We start from the raw sequence: 25,880 nt of genomic DNA on the forward strand, positions 1-25,880 counted from the left end.
TCTTCAAAATACTGAATTTGGCAATGCTTTCTTGTATATGACACCAAAGGCAATGACGAAAATAGATAAATTAGACTTCACCAAAATTTAAACTTTTGTGAAACAAAGGACATTATCAAGAGAGTGAAAAGGCAACCCACAGAGTGGGAGAAGATATCTGAAAATCATATATCTGATAACAGATGATAATCATATCTGATATATATCCAGAATATATAAAGAACTCCTACGACTCAATAAAAAAACAAGCTGAATCAAAAACTGGCAAAGGACTTGAATAAACATTTTTCAAAGAGGATATTCAGATGGTCAACAAGCACATGAAAAGATGCTCAGCATCACGAGTAATAAGGGAAATACAAATTAAAACCACAATGAGATACCACTTGACATCACTACAATGGATATTATAAAACAAAAACAAACAAACAAGGAAAAGACCTGGTAATTGGAACCCTTATGTATTGGATGGACATGGTACAATTGCTGTGAAAATATAGTATGGCAGATGCTCAAAAAGTTAAACAATAGAATCACCTTATAATTCCGTCATTCTACCGCTACCTCTATATATTCAACAGAATAAAGCAGGGACCGAAACATATACTTGTACATCCATGTGCATAGCAGTATCATGCTCAATAGCCAAAACGTTGCAGCAATGCACATGTCCATCAATATGAATAGATAAACAAAATGTGATATATACATAGAATGGAATATTATCTGTTAAAATGAATGGAATTCTAATACATGCTGCAATATGGATGAATCTTGAAAATATTACGCTAAGTGAAATAAGCCAGACATAAAAGGATAAACATTGTAATGACTCCACTTCTATGAGGTATGTAGAATAAGCAAATTCATAGAGACAGGAAGGATAATAAAGCAACTAGGGGCTGGGGAAAGAAGAACTAGGGAGCTATCGTTTAACAGGTTTGGGATTTCTGCATAGGATAGTGAAAAGTTCTGTAAATAGAGTGATGAGGATTGTACAACATGAATGTACTTAATGCCACTGATGTATATACCTAAAAATGGTGAAAATGGTGAATTTTATATTATGTATATTTTACTACAATAAAAGAATAAGAAAAAAAATCTCCAAATTTGATAAAAGGCAAGTGTCCACAAAGGAAAATGGAGAAACAAACTGTGGTATCTTCATACACTGGAATACCATTCAGTAATAAAAAGCAACAATATAGGTAACTATCACAAATATACTTCTGGACATATATCCAGAGGGAACCTTAATTCAGAAAGAACCCCAATGTTCAGAGCACCACTATTTACAATAGCCAAGACATGGAAACAACCTAAATGTCCACTGACAGGTAACTGGATAAAGAAGCTGTGATATATTTATACAATGGAATATTATTCAGGCATAAAAAGAATAAAATAATGCCATTTGCAGCAACATGGATAGACCTGGAGACTGTCTTTCTAAGTGAAGTAAGCAAGAAAGAGAAAGAAAAATACCATATGATATCACTCATATATGGAATCTTAAAAAAAAAAAAAGACAAATGAACTTATTTACAAAACAGAAATAGATTCAAAGACATAGAAAACAAACTTATGGTTACCGGCCGGTGGGGAGAGTGGGTGGGAAGGGATAAATTGGGAGTTCAAGATTTGCAGATACTAACTAATGTATATAAAGTAGATAAACAACAAGTTTATACTGTATAGCACATGGAACCATATTCAATATCTTGCAGTAACTTATAGTGAAAAAGAATATGGAAACAAATTTATGTATGTTCATGTATGACTGAAGCATTATGCTGTACACCAGAAATTGACACAACATTGTAAACTTACTATTCTTCAATAAAATGTATACACACACACACACACACACACACACAAACACCCAAATACAGTACTGAGCAAATGAACCCAAACACAGAATAAGTATACGCTATACGACTCCATTTATATGAAGCGCATGAAAAAGGAAAACTCTAGTGACAAAAATAAATGAATTAATGAGTAGGGTTGGTGGTTCTGGCTGTAAAGGAGAGTAAGGGAATTTTTAGGGGTAATGGGAATGTTTTATATCTTGAATGGCACTGTGATCACACAGGTGAATGTGTCTGGCACAATTCAGTGAACTCTAAACTTATGATGAAGTCATTTATCGTTTCACTGTATGTAAATCATACCTCAATAAAATGGATGGAAGAAAGGAGGAAAGGGGAAAAATTATACAGCGATAGCAATTAGAATAGGGTAATATTGGCATAAGAAAGGGTTATTACACACATTGAATAATATTTCAGAGGACCCTGAAATAATTCCACGTATCTACACAAATTTGGCAGTGTCAGAGATGGCCCCCAAAAGGAGAGAAAATTCAAAGTGGAACAATGAGCCAGCCATGTAATCAAAAAGTCTACTATCCCTGCATCACACCACCACACGGGAAATTCTGGATGGACTGGACACCTAAATAGGCAAGAAAAAACTTTACAGCTTTTATAAGAAAATATAGAATAACTTCATGAGTTCAAGGCATTGAAGAATTACCCCAGACGTATCAGAGCCCCGGTGCTTCTCCCATAGATAAATTTTATAGATATTAAGACATCTGATCACATCAAAAGACAATAATATTAAAAAGCTAAACCAAAGACTCACAAAAGACTATCTGTAAACACCTTAAAGCCAAGTTTTCCTATCTAGATTATTCAGGGAGTCCCAAGAGTCTCAGGCAATCCCAAGAGTCTTCGTGCAGTGTTAAGCTTTAATCGTTTCACAGAAGTGCATATGCTACTAACTTACAGTTATAAGAGCTGAAAAGTTAACTATCACTATTTTAAAATTTGATATGTTTCTTTTTAAAATTCAGTGTAACTGCTGCCTTGTGCTACACATCACTCAAGTCAACTTTCAAACTTCATGAAATCTCTCCTCAGCAGCCACTCAGAGATAAAATTGCATTTATAGTTCTGGCTTCACAATCCTCCAGAGAAGGAGGTTTTGATGATTACATGATGGACAGTTTGAACATGACCCCATGAGGAAAAGTCTAATGGAGACAAGAGCAGGTGACCTAAGCAGGCAAGCAAGAGGTTTCCTCCGCTGAGACACTGTCTGAGAAAGTGTCATCAGAAACTACGGCATCCAAATAAGTTAAAATTTAAAAACTGCTTTTCAAATCCACAAAAATAAAGAAGCAGAAGAGCAATGTAAATAATTATACTGTCAAATGATGTATCTGTAACTGTGGAGCATTTAAACTCCTAGAGTCATTAAAGCTTAAAACTTTACTAAGACTTGAAACACTCTGACTAATGAATACATACAAATTTCCAACTCAAAATGCTTATTTTTCTTCCTCTCCACATTGTTATATCAGCTGCTTTTTATATATGTGCAGATATATATTAATAGATATATATGCATTCATGATCATATATTTTTGATTCAGCATCTCTTTTAGCAGTAATATACCATCCGTATTAGTTAGGGTTCTCCAGAGACACACAGTCAGTAAGATATATCTATATCTATAGATATAGATAAATATTTCTTATACAGAATTGGTTAATGTGACTATGGAGCCTGAAAAATCCAAAACTTGCCATCTGTGAGTTGGAGACCTAAGAAAGCAGGTGATGAAACTCAACCCAAATCTGAAGGTCTGAGAATCAGAAGAACCAATGGTGGGTAAATCTCAATCCAAGGGCAGGAGAAGATATGAGATGTCCAGCTCAAGCAGTGAGGCAGAAATAAAGGGGCAAATTCCTCCTTCCTCTACCTTTTGTGCTATTCAGGCCCTCAATGGATTGGATGATACTCACCCACATTGGGAAGGGAAATTTGCTTTACTGAGTCCACCAATTCAAATGTTAATCTCATCCAGAAACAGCTTTACAGAGACATCTAGATATAACCTGGGCAACTGTACCAGTCAAGTTGACACATAACATTGACATCATCCATTTTGTTCCTTAGGGATGTTAAGTAGAAAAGAAAGAGGGTGTAGAACATTGCATATGGAACCACTAGTATAAAGAGAAGGGATTATGTATATAACACACATACCCACATTTATGTACATACATACATACACTAGTTCTCAGGCCTCCTTAGGTGGGGAGAAATAGTGCTTTATAATTAGGAGGGAACAGGCAAATGTGGTGTTCATTCTCACATACAGGCACTGACAAACAAAAGCCCATAGTTTTTCCCAGTTTCTTCCAAACTGTGTAGAAGAGGAAAACAACTTTCATGAGAACTAAAAAACCACTGGGGATTGCTTTTAATAGCTAAATGGGTAAAATGTAAACATAAGAGAAACCATCACAGATAACACTTAGCTTGCAGTAATGATGCCAGTTACAAACCACAGTTCAGAATTTTTAGCTGTAAATTAAACCAGTGTTAAGTGTTGACAGGACTAAGGATTTTAAAATATACATCAAATAAGTGATGTCCAAATTTCTCCCAATCTTCCCCAAGGTGTGTGACCAAGTTAGGATTGGGGTTACAGTAGTCTGAAATGAAATGTGTTATCCAAGGCAACTGCGGACATCAAAGGATTAAGGCAAGTAAAGGTCTGGATAGAAGTGTCAAGACTTAAGGTAGAAGAGTCAGGCCAGGAAGAATGTCTGGAAAATTAGTAAAACTAAACTAGAATTAATGGTCAAAATTAGAAGTGGCACTAAGTCAGACATACAGCAAGGAATATAGAGTCAGAGACACAAGAACAGATAAAACACATGGGAAGCAAGAAGGGAAAGGAGAATTTCTGAGTGATTACATAGAAAACATGCTGGTCTAGCTTATAAGCATCTACTTAAGCACAGGGCATGAGACATAGAAAGTGTGTTTGTTGGCTTTGATGCTCTAAGGATAAAACAGAATAGGTTAATATAGTGCTGTGCAGAGCCAAACTGGAGCCTGGGCAAAAGGAAACGTTTTTATTGAACATGTGATTGTCTTGTTCATCATGAAATGTTTTATACTAATTTTTTTTAAAGATATTGCATTAAAGTATTATTTATTTTGATTACTGAGAGTTTTGGTGCCCACTTACATTTGTACCCAAGGTGAGTGCCTGGCTTGCCTCACCCTAGTTTATTCAGCTTTGGTGAATAAACAGAAACTAGAAAAAATGTTAAGTTCATTCCTTCTAATTATGGTGACTACATAAAGTAAGTGCAAAGCCATAAATGACTATTACCAAGGGAAGATATGACACATGAAAAATACCACCCATGAAGTCTACCCAACACTAAAGCAGTATACAAATGAGTGTATGAAACTCAGCTATAAAATGGTGACAGACTTCAGCATCCCCATTCTAGGAATGACGTAAACATCATTCTTCGGTCTGTTTCAAAGTAGTCAACTTGAGAGACTATGCCTTGACTCCAAGATTGAAATTGATCACCTAAAACATTTTCCAAATTTCCTTTTTGAAAATGCCTTCAGAATTTTCAGTTTATCATGTAATTATTTACACCCCAGTAACACTTCATTTTGCAAAGCACTTTCATATACAGCATATCTCACAAAATCACTAAATTCCAAGTTTGGAGAGACATGGGTGATCCCCTCTATCTCCAATGGTGTTGGCTTCAGCTGCCTTTGGACAGTTTCTACTTCCTCCTTTACCTGGCACAGGAAGTGAAGATCAGCCAGAGGAGCAAAGGGGGAACAGAGCAGAAAGAGAACCTGGGCCTTTTGGTTCTGGGGCAGCACTCACAACCATCTGCTAAGATGGAGTTTTCCCAGACTTTAAACACAACAAATGATTGCCTGACCTAAAGCGGAAACCAGGATGTGAGATTTCTAGGCAATTAGTTCTTTCAAGACATTATGCCACGTGTTCATACAAAGTCTTCAAAAATTTTACATTATACAAAGTATTTTTCACTTGAAGGTAACCTGGATTTATTTATAGTGTGCTTTAAAAAAATTTTTATCCCAGAGAATGAAGTGAGTCATAGAATTATGGAATGCTGTTTTTCTTTTTGTTCTCACTTAGCCTCATCTTATGAATGGTTTGTAAAAGTTCTAAAATTTGTTCTAAAAGAGTTTCAAAACAGTTTTAAGCAATATCTCCATCATCAGAAAAACGTGAATTTTACAAAGTAAGAGAATGCCTTTCACAAAACATTGCAGCAGCGAAGAGCATGGACTCTGGACCCAGAAAACCAGAGTTAACTAACATCCTGGAATCTGCAACTACTACCTGTACGTGACCCAGTCCACAGTATTGAGCCTTTCAGGGCCTTACTTTCCTTATTATTAAAATGGGGATAAGAGCACTGACCTGATGGGGTTGTTATGTAATTAAATTAATTAATACATGTAAAAAGTCTTTATGTCATTTGTGTAAGTGATAATGACCATTACTTAACCAGAGTCATAAATGCTGTACCCTATTCCTGACAGGAAAAATATCTCATTATTTTACAGTCACCTATCCAAACTTTTGAGGAAGTTTTGAGGCTACATTAAAAAGTTAAAATAAGTTAGTTCCATTCATGTTGGATAAAATATTAATTTAATAATATCTGAGAAGCATTAGTTTTATAAAAATTACTACCCTGCCTTTCAATTTCTCTTTTAATCTTGCTTTGTATATATTTTGTTACTGTAATGGTATATAAGAAAAGAGAAAAACTTCCACTTCTGCACATACAGTCTCTGATCCAGGACACACACGTGTGTCCACAACTAAATCCGCACAGCCTGCTGGCTGCATGGGGTATGACTCGAGAGGGCCCTACACATCTGATGTGCATCTCAAGTCCACCCAAGTTCCAGCTGCTGCAAACGTCTTGTCATTCTGTTTCCTGACATTCACTTTCCTTTCCTGCTTCGTTGGTTAACCCATCTCCATTGCCGATGTTTCATGCCTCCACCTTGTACATTGTTCTGAGACGGAATAAAGTAGTTTGCTTGATCTAGGTTAAAGACAAGGAGTGGAAAATGTTCAGGGGAAAATCCCTTTGATGAGACTCATCCTGTTTAATATGCAATAATATGTCTGTAAACACAGCCTGATGGGCCTCTGTAAACTGCAACCATTCTTTCATTCATTCATAAAATAATTTTATTGAGTGCCTGTACATGCAAGGCACCCTTTAGCCTCAGACCAAAACAAGTCCTTCCCTTCGTTTGGACAAAAAAATACGCCCCCAGTAAATGTATGTCAAGTGGTGCCAAGCACAGCAGAGGAGAACAAAGCAAGGTAAGTGGAGTGTGATGGGGGCCAGGGTGCTACTTCAGATAGAGTGGTCCCAGAGGCCTCTCTGATGAGGTGGCACTTGAGCAAAGATTTGAATGGCAAGTACAAAGCCTACTACTGCCCAGTGTGGCTGCAACAGAGAGAGGGGAGAGCGGTGGGAAATGACATTTGCAGTTATTTTTGCCTCGCTGTCACGGCTATGGGGACACTGATTTCTCTAGAGCAGATCATATAAGGCCCATGTAAGGTCTTGTAAAAACTCTGGCTTTTACTCCAAGTGGGATATGAAATCAGTGGTGGGAAGTAGGCAGGGAAGCCAAAGGACGTGATTTAGTGTATTTTTTAAAGAATTGCACTGGCCTCCCTGCCAAGAATAGGCTGTAGGAAGGCAAGAGTAGAATCAGGAGACTGGTAAGGACATAGCAAGGATGAATGATTCAGGTAAGAAATGATGGCAGCTGGGATCAAGATGTTAACTGTAGACACAGTTGGATTATGGTTACATTTGGAATTAACTTCTCACTATCATCTCTGGGCCTTAATTCATGTAGCTCTTTGGTGCAATCTCTTAATTTTGTGCCTATCACATACAGTGATTATTTCAGCATATAGTGATTATTTGTGTGTGTATCAATCTCCTCCAGATAGAAGTTGTCCAAGAGTAAGGCATCCTCTGCTTACTCTTGAATTTCTAATTTCTCACATACTGAAGGGGTCCAGAAATTATTTGTGGAGTGAGCGCATCCCAAAGTGCATTATTACAAACATAGACTAGCATGGTTTTTAAAGACAGTTTCAAAACCTGAGAGGACAACCTGAACCATGGAATTATTTAGAAAGTATTTCTTGAGAAATCAGTGACCCAGTAAGGGTGGGAAAAAAAGAGAAGCACATGCAAATGTTAGTTTTTTAATTAATTAGAGCCACTTTGCACTTACAAGTGTCCTCCATATATGTTTTATCTAGTTTCTTGACTACTACATTTTAATAAAATGGCTATTGCACTTGATTAAATATTTATATCATAAAATAATTCTAGGAAAAACAAGGTATACGTTTATAACATGCATATGTTTTAATCATATATGCATATGCATATATGTCCATGAATAAAACAGAGCCAAGAAGCCTGTAATAAAATTGCCCAATAAAGTGGCCCACGGACTGAACTGCCAAAAGAGGGTTGCAACATCCATCTTAATATAAGTCAATATCCTTTATCAATATTATATATGCAAATATTCAGAAGTGTAAACCTATAAGCCTGGCTAATAAATTGGAGTTGAGATTTTATTTTTTTCAGTTAACTGTAATTTGCTAGGCAGTACTTAAATCTAATTTGCGCAGATATCTACACTGACTTTTCTTGTGATAGTAACCTCTATCATCATATTCTTAGATCTTCAAGGAATATATGGGAATATTAAGTCCAAACCTTTTACACTGTAATGTGATCCTTTGAAAGTGGATCATTCTCAGTGGGTATACAAAGTAAAGTTTTAAAAGACGAGGAGAGAAAAGTATTCCATTTTGAAGCATGCCCCTACATTGATTATGTTTGAGACAGTCATGAGTATGTTTGAGACAACATAGAGACAATCAGTGTGGCTACAGAATGTGGATTACATGCTATAGCTCTGCAGATAAAGGAGTCATTTTTTGATAGACTGCCTTTATATGCAAACAGGGAAGTATGGATCTTGGCAAGGAATGTACATATATAGGGAAATACAGATAGTCTATGAATGCAACTTGGTTTTATTTATTAACTTTCTGAAATAACTCATGTACCTATTTTCCCTTAGGTATCAAAAATATTATCTAATCAAAACAAAATTGCTCTGTTATACTCTGAACCATAATCTTGTTATGTTCAAATTAGGTTTCAAAGGTCTAGAAGGGGGGAAAAGCAAAAACATCATAACACTATTTTTCCAGAGCCTAGGCAAGTCATGAAAACTAGGTCATTAATTCATGTGAAAGACAGGCACAAAGTATATATTAATTAGGTATGAAACAGGTACATTTTTCTGTGTAACACGGTAAAAGGAGTAAAAGCTGACTTATTCCAGAGTTCACAAAAAAGTTGGAAAATTATTTACATCTGTCATAGGAGTTCTCTACTCAGATCCTACAATCACACACACCCCCACACACCCACAGTCACACACACATTTCAGGCTATTTAGAAGGACTTGGTGATTCTTTCTGATAAGTCAAGTCATCAGTTAAAATATCTTAGAAGATTTTTTATCTGTCACTGTTACTGCTTTAAGTTTTAATAAGCCCAGAAAAACTTTTCTAACAAAATAATAGACTGAAAAACTTTAAATAATATGGTAGAAGTTAGAGTACATTTTTTCATGGAAGATTCAGTTAAATAGTAATAACATTAAAAATCAAAGCAATAAAGAGAAATAAAAGGAATCTAGATTGGAAAGGAAGAAGTAAAACTGTCACTGTTTGAAGATGACATGATACTACAGATAAAAAAAATCCTAAACACATCACCACCAGAAAACTACTAGCACTCATCAATGAATTTGGTAATGCTGCAGGATACAAAATTAATACATAGAAATCTGTTGCATTTCTACACACTACCAATGAAATATCAGAAAGAAAAATTAAGGAAACAATCCCATTTACAATCACATCTAAAGAATAAATACCTAGGAATAAACCTATCTAAGGAGGTTAAAGATCTGTCTATGGAAAACTATAAGACATTAATGAAAGAAATTGAAGATGACACAAACAGATGGAAAGATATGATGTGTTCATGGACTGGAAGCATGAATATTGTTAAGGTGACCATATTGCTCAAGGCATTCTACAGAATTAATGCAATCACTATCAAAACAGCAAGAGGATTTTTAATAAAACTAGAACAAATAATTTTAAGATTTGTATTACAACACAAAGGACCCCAAATAGCCAAAACAATCTTGAGAAAGAACAGAGATGGGGGAATCATGCTCTCTGACGTCAGGCTGTACTACAAAGCCACAGTAATCAAAACATTGTGGTACCAGCACAAAAACAGACACATAGATCAATGGAACAGAATAGAGAGCCCAGAAATAAACCCACACACCGACAGTCAATTAATCTATGACAAAGGGGGCAAGAACATACAATGGAGAAAAGACAGTCTCTTCAATAAATAATGCTGAGAACACTGAACAGCTGTATGTAAAAAAAAAAAGAAACAAAGTAGAACATTCTTTAATACCATGTACAAAAATAAATTAAAAATCGATTAAAGACCTGAATGTAAGACCAGCTACTTTAAAACTCTTAGAGGAAAACTTAGGCAGAACACCAACCTAAATCGCAGTAGTATTTTTTTAGATATGTCGCCTGAAGTAAAGGAAATAAAAGCAAAAATAAACAAATGGGACCCAACAAAACTTAAAAGCTTCTGCACAGCAAAGTATTGACAAAAGGACAACCTACATAATGGGAGAAAATATTTGCAAATATGACCAACAAGGGATTAATACCCAACATGTATAAATAGCTCATACAACTGAGTATCAAAAAAACCTAACAACCTGATTAAAAAAATGGGCAAAAGAACTGAACATTTTTCCAAATGTAATTTCTTTATAGTACCACTGAATTATGATTTTTTAAATGATTATTTAACAAACATAACCTGTGTAAACAGATAATACATATTAACTCTTACCTATTTCAAGACGCCATAATTCCACTAAGAGGTACCTCTGTCCCTCTCATTACAAATAGTCAAATTGAAAAGTTACTAAAGGAGATTATCTAAAGGAGATGATCCCCAGTGAATTTCAAATTCATCCCAGTTTCTAAGATTGAAGGAGTTATTCCAATATGGAGAAGAAAAAGTTGATTTAACATAATTGATTGACAAAATATAAACATTCATTATTTCCAGAAAATTCTACCCATTAATTCAGGTGACCTAGTTGCACTGAGGTGTTATCTACTCCTCCTACAGTTATTATTCTACCACCTACTCCCAGACACAGTAATCCTACTGTCAGCATCTTCAGCCCCACTAGGGAGTTTACCTGAGGATGCTGGTTTTTGTGGACTATCAGGCACAAACAGTAGTCACCTTCATCCACAAGTGGCCATCACACATATGATCACTTATTCCCACAGTGCTTTGTCATCCACCTTTGCCTCACTGTTTCACTGTTTGAGGCAATCTTGTAAACCAGCACTGAATGGTGCCACCACTACTCTCAAGAAGAAAATACCACTCAACACACTACAGTGCTAAACATCAGCAAATCTTCTAATTGGCATAAACAGTCTTTTGTCACTATTCTCTCAGCTCCTTACACCCCGGTCCACTAAAAATCCACACTTAATTCTGCTCCAAGCTCTGCTTTGTGCTCTCCTTTGGCATAATTCGATTTATTACCACTGACATCATCCTGACTTTAGCAACTCGCCCCTAGGCACATTCCATACTTAGAAGTTCCTCTTCTTTCTTAGGAACTCTCTTGTCCTAAATTGCCCCAATCCACATCACTTGAGAAAAATTAGCATATGCTAATATTTAAATCCCTTCAGTGTTTGCTGCTGCACTAGAGGTAACCTACAGTCCTCCACCAAAGGCTGGTGATCTGTATGTCACGCAAACAAGTAGCCAATATGCTCTGTGACCCTCTGGTCTCACTTCCCTTTCCAGTTCTTGGTCACAATAATTTTTATCATGGTATTTAGAGAAGTTAGAGAGATCAGAATCAAGTAATGCTCACAGCCTTTTTGGGTGAAAGCTTCTTCTTGGAAAGAGAATGGAAAAAAGCAGATGGTGAATGTCACACTTCTTCTGTGCTGTCCATTGGCCGCGCTGTATGGACAACATGGAAGGGTCCCAGCGGGCCCCACGTCATCCACCCGAGGCGTCAGGCAGTGACACAGATCTGACTTACAATGCTCTTGTGAGGAGTAACCACTGAACACTGTTACTGTTTTGATGAAAAGAGCCCTGAGCTTTGTTTTTGATCTGCATATTAACAAAGATGAGAAAGAAAGCCAGGTTATTTCTTAGAAGCAGCCAGAAAGACATTTTCCCTTGAAAACATGCAAGATACATCTCTGCTGGAAAACATACAGAGACAAAACAAAATGGAAAAAACAAACAAAAAATCCTTTCATCCAGAATGTGTGGCTTGCTTTCTTTTATTCCTCAGTATACGTGAATATGTGAAAATGCACAACACTCAAGATGTGCAGCCTGATCGAGTGATAATCTCTTATAATGTTCCTCTATTTAAAGCAACAAACAGATGGAGGGTTTACGAGCAAGGCTGGTAAAAGTAAAAGCAAGTGATTGTAATAGTTGTACTTTTAATAGGATTCCCCACAACCTAAAACATTACTCCCCCAGGAACAAACTGTTCTATAAAATAACGTTACTTAGGAAAGAGACAGTCCACCTTGACTTTGCTGAGGCAACAGAGGACTCCAGGACAGCCTCGACCCTAGGGGGTTCTGAAGTCAGATGGGTGTCCTGGGAGAGAGGACACAGGGAGGTTTGGCACCATGATCCCCAAAGAGAAAGCTCAGTGGAACAGGATAAAAAGCAGAAAAGACCAAGGGGTGGAAGAGGGTATGAAATATGTCTCAGCTTGGATTGAATTTATTATCTTCTAATTCTCTTCTCTGACAAACAAGGTTTGGGAAATTCCTACGGATTTAAGATAAGCATGCAACAACGCTTCCCCCTCTGCCAATTTAGACCAGAGTCTAACTTGAGCACAGCAAATCTTGCTTAGCAAACAGTGGAACTGTCCACAACCCAACACTAATTCATTATCATTATCCCTTTTTAAGAGAAACAAAACTCAAGCTAATTCTGTCATTAAGATGAATAGACTGTAGTGATAGCCTTTACGTAAATTATAATTAAAGCTAATCTCAATTAAAGTTATTACACCATTTTGGAAGACAATAAACAACCCAAAGAGAGGGAAACAATGTGGTCAATAACTCACTCCAAAAATATTTTTTGCTTCCAAAGCTCACATGGAAGGAGACATTCTTGTGTGTGATACAAATGGATCTGACATTAAGAAAAGTAAACAAGTAAGAAAAATAAAGATGGAAAAATTCTGTGGTCAGTTCACAAGTGCTTTTTTATTGTTTGAGGCAGGGTTAAAGCCTTTTATAAAGACAAGGATATATGTGCCGCTAGATTGGATGTGACATTGGACTAGTCTCGCTGCCCTTGCTCAGAACTCTGGCTGCCCGTAATGTGCCATGGACAGAACATGTGCTGCTGCCTCCAAACAAAGAACCAGGGTGGGACTGAATACAGCTAACTCAGAGCACTCCTCCAGTGCTGTTCTGTAGAGCAAATAGAGAAAAGGTACTCAGCTCTAGTTATTAATGGATTTAAGAGATAAAGCCAAACATTCAATATCCTCTAATTATGAATGGTCTTAAGGATTTTAGTCTAAATTTGTCTCAATAGCTGATAACCAGAGGTTGCATAATCTACGGGAGGGACTCCTGCCAGCCCCAGCACAAGTCATTCAAGGACTGTGCTGATTCAACAGGCCAGAGGCCGTGGAAATGGACTAGAAATGAGAAGGCAGGTTCTTCTTGGGTGTCTTGGGTTCTGAGTCCTTGAAGACTTTTAACACAGCAGCTTCCTAGTCCTTTGATATCTATACCTGGGAAGAATTCTCTTTCAGGTTTTTCTGTCCTCAAACTAACCTAATACTGGGACACTCAGGACAATGAACACCTGGTCTAAACAGAAGCAAAAAGAAATGCTACTGTGTCAAGGGCAACAAGCCTTTCAAGCATCTTCTAAGAGTGATTCTACTGGTGCACAGTATTCTCGGTGGAATTTTAGCCTCACAACCAGTATGACCATGCTTTTTTCCCCCTTGTAACATTAGGGCTGGAAGATAGCCAAAGGTGCATAGAGAACACCTAACAAACTATGGATTTCACAACTGAGAGGTCCTGGGAAGTACACCCAATTCAAAGGGCTTGTGCCTTTTCCTAAAAACTGTTTGTTTCCTTTTAGGGTGTTTTCTACAGTCTCCCCTTTCCTTCTTAACTTCCTGACCTATCACTCTATCTTTTATCACCTCCCTACCTTTGAATAGCACCCAAAGGAGCAAGCTAGCTCCACACACAAATATGGCCATAGACACAGCTGGGAGGGTGTGTGGTTAAAAATAAATAAATAAGAGTCGCTGGTACAACCAGAACCTGGTGTTGGGAAAGATGCCTGACACTGCCTAGTATTTAGGGTAGGAAGTGCATTTAGAAATGAACAAAATATAATAAAGTTCGTGCTTTTGTAGTCAGGGATTTAGGGAAAGCACTTTACTCCAAGACTGGAGTATGGCCATGAATGTATGACCTGGCTAAGAACTGACCTCTTCTGTTCTCCGAAAAACTGCAAACTGACATGCATTGCCTGTGATAAAGATGCTAAAGGGTGGTGGGGGTGGGGTGGGGGGCGCTATGCAGAATACAAGAGATTTAAGATGTAAGAGAAATAAGGGAGAAGAGCCTTCCTCTAAACTGGGACTGTTTCACTGAAAACAAACCCAGAGCACAATGGCATCAATAGGCAAGCTAAAGACACGGTCTCTCACTGCAGCCACTGAGCATGCTCGGGGAGGCCCCAGGTGTGACCTTTCTCCCCTGTGAGCAGCAGAGGGACCAGGCAATCTATCATGGTGTTCATCCTGTCAGCCCTGGTGCTTCGCCACCGCTGTCTATCACCCTGGTGGATGAGACCTGCTTAAGGGCAATCACGTCAATCTCTATGCGACCACTCAGTCTAAGGCAGAAGGATGATCTTGACAGGCCTGGCAAAGTCAGCAGAAGGTACCAAAAGCTGAAGCCATACATAGCCTTCCCACAGAGAGGCAATGTGGGCCATTGTTGTTTTGTTTCGCTCTATCTTTATTTCTGCTTTCCCTTTTCCCTTTTCCTTTCATGTCAGTGGCTAAGGCATAGAGAACTTGCCTTCAGAGCTGGTCATCTCGGATAAACCTGTTGCCCTCCGAGTTTTTCCCGTAGTAAACATAGCGACACTTTCCCAGGACACCTGCAAATAAAAGGAAACACATCATTACAGCTGGCGCAATTAGTGTGGCAAGAAAGTACAAGTGCTGCAAAGCAGAAGTGCAATACCCTCACAGACCTGACGGGTGGTGGCACGTGCACAAAGCCCGAGAAGGGAAGGGCTCTACTTTCTTGTCCTCAGAGTTGACATTCAAGTAAAATGTCACCAGAGCACAGGCTCCTAGGAATAACAATTTTTCCGCATGATTTCTCTCTTACATTTTAGACAATGTTTAGCCAATTACTAGTTTGGTCAATTCTTGAAAAAAAAAAAAAAGCACAACATTTCCCTCTCTCCAAGTTCTCTTAGTAGAGTTTCTAAAAATGGGAAATTAAGAGTTTAAAGATGGGCCCAGCCCAAACAAAGGATATAAAACAATCGTCTCAGAATGCGACTATGTTTAAATCCTTTATCACAAAGCAGTTTTGTTCACTTCCAGAGAGAACCTTCCAAATCCCAGGAAGCATCAAGTCCATAATGATTACGGAAGAGTGGTGGTGTTGACAAAAACCACACAGAAAGTAACAGGAGCCTCTGACATTAAATGGCTTCTTCCTACAGGGGTCCTGAGTTATATTCCCAGGACTGCATTTCATTTTCATCTTCAGTTTTATTTTAAATAATTTTGTGGCTCCATATACAGCCTTCCTGACATTCAAGGAGATCGTAGGAGAACTTAACTATAAACAATGCCCACAGATTAAGGTCAAACCTTTTAATCAACTCAGTAAGTAATACAAAAATCCATAAGAAATCACCTGCTATAGCTATTCTGACAGCTCTGTAGGGTTATTAAGGAAAATCAGTTTTTCCAAGAAAATATTTGTAACAACAATTTGCTTTTTGCCACCTTGGGTTTTTTTTTTTTCCTTCTAATTGTAGAAAAACTGACTTAAAACTCAGCTTCACAGAGCTGTCTTATTGCTAACAGTCCTTGAGTCTCTGAAGTGTGCACAACCAGAAAAAAAAAAAAAAAGAAGTGTCCATAAACATAAATTCACCAGCTACAAATCTGTCTGTAAAAATAGCTACCTATATGCATGATTTTTCCCCCATTACTTTGAGAGTGCGAAACCAACAGTTACCATCTATTGTTCATTTCGGATAAATTAGCACTTGAAATTATACAGGTCCTTCACATCAGAAGTCCTACATGGTAAACATTTTGGTGATGGTACAGATGTTTCTCTGTTACAGAACTTTAGATCTCATCCTTCAACAAGGATTAAAAGTGACTCTTAGAAACATCTAAACAAAAGGCAGATGCTCCATGGTTTGGACGGTTTGCGACAAAGCTGGGAATGGCCGGGGTCACAGAATCCCTGCAAGTCGATTAATTGGGAAAGAATGACATCATTCCATGGCCCCCAGACAGGCCTTGGGCTCGCTCTCATCACCTCCACTTCCTGCCACGTCTCCCTGAGCAAATTCACTGGGGACCACTCTTCCCCTTTGGCCATGCTTTCTCCTTGGCCCCCAGTCCCCCAAGTTCTGCTGTTCAGTATTGGTCTGGTGCCTGGAAACATTGTGCTTGGATGAAACCTCCCTAGACCCTTCTCAGGGCCTAAATTACTCTTTTGGCTATTGGCACTGAGCCGCTGCCTTTATGTTGCTGAATTACGTAGCACCTGAAGTGGTGCTAATATCGTCACCAGTGGGAGGACAAGTCTGTGGGCCTGGGTGCTGGGGCTGCATTCCAGGAACAGCATCCCCTACAGGCTTGGGTGGGAGTGTCTCCGAAGTTTCTGAAAATCCTTAAACGTAACTGATTCCAACAAACTCTCAAGAATCTGCAAGGATGAGGCCGAGGGATGTTAATTTCTTTCTACAGCACCAGGACAGCATGAATTTTTATAAAAAGGAATGGATAGGACTGTCAGATATTATAAAGAACTTAGTCTTTCTCTTGAGTAAAAGAATGAAAGCACACACTCAACAAAACCCCTCCAGCGGGCGCATTCTCTCCGGGAAACTCTCCAGCTCATTTGGGATTGAATTTCTTTTCTCTGTGCTCTCTTCGTGGTAAACCTCAACTGCAGAGGGACCTTGCCGAGACACAACCTGGACAGCAGGGCTCTCCTAGAAGCAGACTGGATACTTCTAAACATGAGCTGGAAGGTGGAGGGAAGTGAAGAGATCTGAGCCACATTCCCCAGCCCTTCTTTCTGGTTGGCATTGGTAAAAGTCCTTTTTAAAGCCTGCCCTGTTCCTTTGGGCCTGGAAGTAAGAATGTTTATAGACACCCCGGTGAGAGAAGGCTGTGTGATGAATGCAGGAGACTGTGGCGAAGTGTCAGAGCTTGGAAAATGAGGCAAGGACACGAGGTATTAATATTGTCAATGATCTCTTGACGGGAACACAGATACCGCACTCACCTTCAGATTTAAATAGACATCAAGTGCACTAATGACAAGAGGGCCGACTTCAAACACAGGGGCTGTGTGGTGGGGAGCAGAGCTCGTCTCTGTGCTGGCAATAACCTGATCTGAAAAGACACTGTCAGGGCTCCAGACAGGCCCAGGATTGTGTGCGGTGACAGAAAACAGAGATGCTGACAGAGATACCAGAGCTATATTATGCCAAGGAGAGTCGAACACTGTCTGCGGCTCTAACGCAAGCTGACATCACTCCCTATCACTTGGGGTCTTCTTCGCCGGCTCCTGCAGAACCTTTCTCCCCAGACATCATTACACAAACTCGCTGCTATTGCAAAGTTCCTGGCAGCCCTGTGCTGTCAGAGAGTGGGGGTCGCGGGGGCTAAGGAAACCCTCAGTCAATCTAAACTGGGAATTTGCAGGAGGAGACCCACATTCCCCTCCCCGCCCGGATATCTGGGCTTCTTGAGGTGATCAGATCGCTGGCCTGTGAGGAGCTGTCACCTTGAATAAAATCCGGAAAGGGGAAGGCTCTCTGTCTGCGGGCTCCTCAAAGGAAGGCACGGCATAGGGACAGCCTGGCAGCCGAAGATGAAAAAAGCCGGCTGCTGGTGCTCCCCTGGAGAGAAAGGTGGGTTGGCTAGCGACAGTTAAAATGGGCTGAAATTTGTTAACTCAGACTGCCTACAATTGCTTAAATGAAGCAAGCAGTTGCCTCTGTGGAGATGCCTACCTGAGCTCACAGCCGGGAAGTGATTACCCTCCAAATGGGGCTTTTGTGCTTAATAAATAAATTAACATGGACAAGGAAGAAAAAAAGAAAAAAGCCTAGTCCATGTGCAGCCCTCAGACTTTACCATGAAGGTTATGGGTAAAATAATAGGATCTGCTCTAAATGGAGTGAGGTGGTGGCTGTGTGCTTCTCCCTCTCTCCTGCTCTCCCTGTGGCCTTTCTTCTGCCATCGTGGGCTCTGCCATCCACTGTGCAAATTACAGACGGAACTGTTTGCTTGCATAGAACGTTTTGATGGGGAGGCGCTTCGAGGCCAGAATTCAGGGACTGGCTGGGTGCGACTCAGAAGGGGGTGGTTTCCCTTTACATCTGCAGTGCAGAGTCTCTTTGTCTCCCCTGGAACTCTCAATGTCTTGGGACCGACCGGAGAGGGAACAAAACATTGAATGGTCTATGTAGTGTTTTCACTTAAAATACCTAGCTGTGGCCGAAATAAGTGAAGCAGGCTTGTCGTGCATCAGGCTGGCATGGAGCTGTCTGGGCAAGGGTTTCTCTTGGGAGGGCCTGGAAAAATGAGAGTGCCCTGTCCCCTGGGAAACAGTCTCCTGCCAAATGAGACTCCTAATTTTTCTTAACTAGCCAGCTCTGCCATCACCTTAAACTCTTAAAACTAGAATTATGAAAAAAAAAGGTATTGGGGAGAATCTGTCTTAAAGAGATCCTTTATCTTTGACATGCTTCCCCCAGTGGAATGGGTGCTCTAATTATGCATGTTAAGTTAGGACCTTCGGGCTTCTGAGGGGGTGGGAATCAATGTCTTTTCTTGGACGCACTACTATGCCAACGGCACAGTGGATACTAGACTGCTGAGGGAAACCCTGGGTGTCCTGGAGAGGAAGTCTATGCATACTTATGCAGAGTACAGCAAAGACCTCAGGACTCCCTGATCTCCTGGATGGCCTCGCCCTACCATCTATTTAGAAGGGGAGCTGGGGAAAGATGCGTATTTAAACCCAGCTCTGCCCCTAACAGTTATGTGACCATGTACACACACCTTTCCCTCACTGGGCTGGTTTCCCCACTTGTAAAATCAGGTTAAGGGGCCAGATATCTTGGAGGCCCACCTTAATTCTGAAATAAATACCGAGCATGTCCGAGTGTTTCTCTTACAAAGATAAGGATGCCAGGGACCCTACTGCCTGTTGTAGGAGGCAGATCCAATCATTTAATCAAAATCTGATTTGGACTAAGTCAGCTCTTGAAACCCATCCAGCCCATGTTCTCTTAATATACAGAAGGGAAGCTCTGCTGGACCTCAACATCCCTAAGGAGTGAGTTTCCACTCACTTTCCTGCAACCTGTATTTCATACTCAAAGAGAGGAAGTGCTTACCACTAATTAGGCTGCATCCCCCTAGCTTTGACGTAAGCTCCGGTCTCTTCACCCCATGTTCAATAGAACTAATGACTCAACATCAGAGGAAGTGGTCTACCATTCGTATTTTAGTTGCGAAAGAGTAATACACTTTTCTCATGCAAGTACAGAAACACATTAAATGATGGAGTACAGGTTGGGCCAAAAAATTCATATTTGTGAAGTAAAGGAAGTATCAATTTTATTATCACTATTAATGTTAGTTTTGGTCATCACTGTTTTAAAAGCTAATATCACCAGGGTTTATAAGAGTAACTGTGTAATGAGAAACAGATTGTAATCTGTTTGTGAAGACCAGAACCTTTCAATTAGCATTACAAAACAGGAGAGGGACAGAGGGCACCTTATGAAACTCTGGTTCTCCTGTCTGTATGAGGAAGGCAAGGAACTGGACTCCTCATGGCCTCTGAAGAAAGTGATGACAGTGTTGTGAAGAGGTGGGTGGGCCCAGTGACAGGGAAGAGTATTTAGAGTCTTTCTAGTCCATTACGGAAGGTTCCATGTGACACTACACATACCCATTAACATGTCACCTCTGCAATACACCCTCTCACCCAATTTCTAATACCTAGTGCTTGAAACAGTACTTAGTACAAAGGAGGTGTTGAAGAAATATTTGGTGACTACATAAATTAATTAATACCATTAAAATTATCTGTACACAATTTAAACAAAATCCACAAAGTTAGGAATTTCGACTGTTCAACACTCATACTTTAACCTCTCTTGAGATGACAGGCATTTGAAATGTTTTAAAACTATAAACAGATTAAATATTCAAGGGCAAAGTAAGAGAAGGCAACAGCCTCAGTTCCTCAACACTGATATGGTTTCTGCACTGAACACTTCTCTCCCACAGAAACAAAGCGAGCACAACGTCTGGCTGGAAAGAGGGGTGGACTGAACGCTATCATCCAGCCTTAAGAGCTGTAAACATCATCCCAGGGAAAGGACGTTCCCCAGAAAGCACGTTCCTTGGTCTTTGTTATGTGCGGGTCCTGAGCAAACTGGGCACTGGGAAGGAATAAACACCCATGTTTTATGATCTTGAGAAGTGGCTGGAGCAATACCCTGAGGTCAGCCTGTGTGATGTACTATCAGCTCTGCTGTGGCTAACACAGAGGATTTAGCAGGGCCTGCGGAATTACAGGCTCCCGCACAACATCCTCCTTCAGCGTAAGCTACTTAAATACTAAAGCAAAATGAAAAGGAGAGATTTTAAAATGGTCTTAAGGGAAGGCTTTGCTTGGGAGCAGTTTTTGTGGAAGGATGACAAAGTCCCTGTTCCACGGTGGGGGGTGGGGGTATTTTTTCTTCATTTGCAGACCCATCTGAGAAGCCTTAGGTTAGAAGTGAAACAGGGAGAGGCTCTCCACCTGACCCACAGAAAGGTAGAAAGGACAAAGAAAAGGAGGCTCCCCTCCCAAACTGGCTGAGTGTGACTTCCGGCAAGTGCCTCAGTTTATAAATCTGTGTCTTGGGCTGGAATGGGATGCTGTGGTCCTGCAACGCCTGCTAAACCCCAAAACACCCATCAGAGCTCCTTCCATCTTCTCTGCAGTGGTGGGCACGCTGCCCACCCTCAGGACTACAGTGACCACCTCTTTAACAACGCTGCTCCAGGGAGGTGCCCTCGTTTCTCAAACCAGCACACTCTTTTGAACTCTTCTCCCTCATTATACAAAACAACCCCGTAAGGCATATTCTCACCCTGCTCCATGGACCCTGATGTTCTGCAATGGTGAACACTGGAATTCTGCCATGTTGATCCCCAGGACACTTTGGCTTCAGGCTTATGAATGCAACCATGAACCAGACTGGTACTTTTTCTTTCAGAGCAAACAACATTTAGCCAACTTAATTCCTTAACTTTCAAATTCAAAGTTTAGCCATATTTGATGCTTAATATTTTCACTTTGGTTTTATTGAATTTATTTTCAATGGGATCAATTCTTTTCCATGTAGTTTCTTACATTAAGGTTAAATTCCTCAATCAGCTTTTGGCAAATATCAAATTTTACCGGTTACATCTTCTAACTCTCTCTAAGACATTTATTTTCACAAGGTTACATTTCCTTGAGTAAAATCTTGCAGATCTAAATTGTGACAGGAAGACTTCACTCCTCTGGTGAAGTTTAGATGACACATTTTATTGTCTGTAATTTTTAGATCACTTCAGTTTTATTTTGTTTTCATTATTGCTGCAAAGGCTAATTCCTTCCCGAGAAATTGTGCATTTTTCAATATACCAACAAGATATAAATCTTCGGTCACTTATTCATCATGATAAATTGCATTATGTGCAGCTTTAGTTGCTGTCAACAATGTTTATTCTAGATTAAAGTAAATGGTAGTTTTTATTTATTTTTAGCACGAAGAGGACGTAGGACAAATGTAAATACTTTGGCTGCATGACAGAATCTAAACTGTGGGGTTGTGATATGCTGCTTTCTACCAAGTACCATTCAAAAACACACAGTACAGGCCACCTAACCAAGGCTTAGGATGCATCCAGATCCTGAAGGAAGCTGGCACAAGTGCCAGGCACCATGTCCCTCTGAGAAAAGGACATGTGGCCCCAATGTGCAGCCCCCTCCAGTGAAGCCTGATGGAAGGTTACATTTGCCACTGAGAGATAAACAGATTATACAGCCTCCTTAGACAAACGCTGGGCCCTGTCAGGTCTCACCTGCAGGTCTGTAAGGAAGGAAAAAGCAGGGGAAGGAAACCAGTCAGCGGGGAAAGTATCTTGGCAAAATCTGTACTGAAGGTGAGAGGAATTCAAGGCTGAGAAGCCAGCTTCCCAACCCGGGGAGGTTGCACAAACGGTTGCGTGAGCAGGCAGACAAGTTGACAGGTGACAAGCCAGAGCCTATGGAAAAGGCACTCCGGGCTCCCAGGGCAGCAGAAATGAGGCTTGTCATTTTAGAAGAGGAGAATGGGGTAGGAGAGGGAAGAGAGGAGAATGAGGAAGTGCAGGGCCAGCTTTTCCCTTGCATAATCTGTCAGTGGGAAATGTGGAAGGCGGGTGCATGTGCAAGAGGTAACTGCACTTTTGAGTGGATCCCTAGTAACCAGCTCCACTGTCGCACCTTGAGCCCCTGGGCCCTGAGCTCCACCTGCAGTTGCTGTGGCCCTACCCGACCTGACTGAGCCATTCAACATCCTCTCTACATTGAGGAAGTATTAGGCTGACAGATTTCAACATTATCTGCTAGTGGATGTTTCCATGATGTGAATCCTGGAAACGGTCAGCATGCTTTTCCTCAGATGTCAATGCTTTTTCAATTATATTGTACTGGGGGTGACTTGGGTAGGCAGAGATGGACAGGAAAGAATTTCAGGTCTCAGAGTGGGCTGCCTTGCAACCTTTTTTGAACATTGGTAATATGATTGACCCTTAACCATGACACACGCTATATTTCAACCAAATAGGTACATGTCAATATCAGAGATTGAACACCACACTAAACATTTCCATGCACCAACAATATCCCTGCTCCGGAAAAACCAAAAGGGGAAAAAAAAAAAAACAACCCACCACTGCTAAAGTTTCTTAGCAGCTCGAATTTTGGGTTTTCTTCTCAGGTTACTTTCGTTTTTTGGTGCCAGCTAAGAATGAAGCCAGAAATAGTTTTCACTCTGACTTCCTAAACAATGATTTACTTATACAGTCCTATGATAATTTATTATTTTGCTGGACTTCCTAGTACACTTGAACACAGAATAGGAAATTTTTTTCTAAAAGTATTTCTTGAAATGTATTGAAGAATTCTTGCTGGGACAGAATTTAAGTATCTTCATTTTCAGGAAAGGAGAAAAAGGAGGTTCTAAGTGGCTTCCCAAAGGTTACAGTATCAGACCGGATGCCTACATAACTACAACTCTGTCTTTCTATTCCAGATACCTCTGAACTACAGAGCACTGCCTTTGGGACGGGAGAACATCAGAGATCAACAACTTGACTTAGGCTGACTCCTACCTACTGTTCCACTGAGGGAAACTTGAATCTTCAAAGCCCCCCTCTCCTCCACCTCCGTATTCTACATGATGTTTAATGGATTGGAGATGGGCTGGGTTCCAAAGTGCATGCCAAGATGGGATGCAAATGAGTTCAGATTCATCAAGTTCCCTCAGTGCCGCTCACCGATGGATATCACATCAACCAAGCTGTCAGTCAAAATGGACAGTAGTCAAATGGTACAGCTTCATTTTTCTTTCTCAGTTTTTGACCGAAGAACTCAGAAATCTTTCAGCCGGGAAAGAGAAAGAAAGAAAAAGTTCAGCACTTCATCATCTCCACCATTCCCCCCCATTCCCCCCACATTCATCTTTTCCACCGTTCATGTGAGGTTGGGAGCATGGCCACTAGAGGGCAGCATGAATTTAGGAAAAACAGCTGCTTCCTTTTTAAAAAAATAAATAAATGAGGGCACCGATTCAGGGAGGGCCATTAAAGCCACATTGTGCTTTTGGTCACCAATTATAGGCTCTGTAATGATCAATATGTCATGTTTGCTTGATCTATGCTGAAGGTTTTCTAGGAATGGGGCTACCAGACACCTCTCCCCCGTCTTTTAGATGCCTCTGGTCTTGATTCCAGGGACTAATTTTCTTTACCATCAATTGCTCTAATTAATCTTCCAGGATGAAGGGTCGGGAATGTTTGCATATCACCCGCATAAATGTAAAGGAGCTTGCAAAGATAAACAAAGACAGATTCCTGCACTGCTTAGAAAAACATCATTTTTATCATGGAAGTACAAAAGGAAATATGCCACTCAATGGCATGGAGTTACTAATCATCATTTGATAGGGAAAAAAGTAAAAAACATAAAGTAAAAACCGAGTCAATAAAATCCACAGAAAGTGTGTATACTCCATCCATGCAAATTATGGCTGCCTCCTTCTAAGACACCTCCCTGCCCAAAACCCAACCAGCCACTGTCTTCCCTCTTAGAGTATCCGCCAAGGTTAATCTGAAAAGAGAGGCAGAAGCTACTAGAATAAAAATAAAATAATAATTCAATCTTTTGTTTTATCATCATTTGGTCCCCCCATCATTGGTCTCTGGCACATGGACCAGTGATTACTTTCATGCCTGGAACAATAAATGAACACCTCCCTTTAGGAGAAAAAAGTACTCGTGAGTTTTCAGGGATTTCAAATACAGCATTATTTTTGAAACAGCAATAAAGGTATGACAGTCTAGGGAATGGCATTTTAAGTGTGAATTTCCTAGAATTAAAATAAATGAGTGGATTCAGAGAAGGGAGTAAATAAAAACGACCTATTAGACTTGAGGAAAGTGGAATCCAGGTGTGGCTCTCTGTTTCAGGGGAGACCCCACTCAAGTGGTCAGCAAAGCAAATGTAACATGGCTCTCATGTTTTCTTCCTTTAGACTTCCCTAATATAACAGTCACGGGATAGACTAGCCACTAGGGAAACATCGGGTTCCAGTTAATTCATTAAATTATCTCATTAACTCGTGGTTAAATAGAAACCTTTTTGAGTTCTCTCTCACATATGAAACACTAGGAAAAACAGAGTTCAATTTCATTGTCTTACTAGGTACACGATGGTGACCACACGGGAGTATTTCTTTGACTATTTACAGTGAGGATGATACAGCTCAGAGGTTTCACTAGGGTGGGAAGATGGCTCACTGAATATTTCTCAAGGTCTTAAGAACTTTTTTTTTTTTAATACAAGCTCTAAAAGGGCAGAGCTGATGGCTCTTCATGCATGTTCCATGAGTCCTGGGGTATGGAGATACTCAAAAGACGGCTTTTTAATGTAGAACAGATGAAATGGTCTCAGGAGACTTCTGAATCTCAACATTTGCTACACATTCCTGGACACTGGCAGGTGAAGGAACTCTGGGGGCTGCCCCCAGGACAGAGATTCTCCACCTTGCCCATGTACCCGATCACTTGGAAGGCGTGTTAAAACACAGAATGCTGAGCCCATCTGCAGAATTCCTGGTTAAGAGAGTCTGAGTTGGGGCCAAGAATTTGCATTTTTGCTG

General features: G+C 40.1%; 1 protein-coding gene across 3 annotated transcripts in view; it reads right to left on the reverse strand.

Annotated features, from left to right (window-relative positions):
* LRMDA (leucine rich melanocyte differentiation associated) overlaps positions 1-25,880 on the reverse strand; it is a 1,083,787-nt gene that overhangs the window by 104,312 nt on the left and 953,595 nt on the right. The window contains exons 7-8 of one of the 3 annotated variants that reach the window (XM_064488023.1): positions 15,209-15,290; positions 13,333-13,561 (exon numbers count right to left, since the gene is read on the reverse strand). In XM_064488023.1, coding sequence (XP_064344093.1) covers positions 15,211-15,290 — 80 coding nt within the window. In that variant the 3' untranslated portion in view covers positions 13,333-13,561; positions 15,209-15,210. Of the gene's footprint in view, positions 1-13,332; positions 13,562-15,121; positions 15,291-25,880 lie in introns of those variants that run through there. The other 2 variants (XM_064488025.1, XM_064488024.1) reach the window with 2 other exon arrangements.

This window comes from Camelus dromedarius, chromosome 8 (assembly GCF_036321535.1).
Source record: "Camelus dromedarius isolate mCamDro1 chromosome 8, mCamDro1.pat, whole genome shotgun sequence".
Lineage (NCBI taxonomy): Eukaryota > Metazoa > Chordata > Mammalia > Artiodactyla > Camelidae > Camelus > Camelus dromedarius.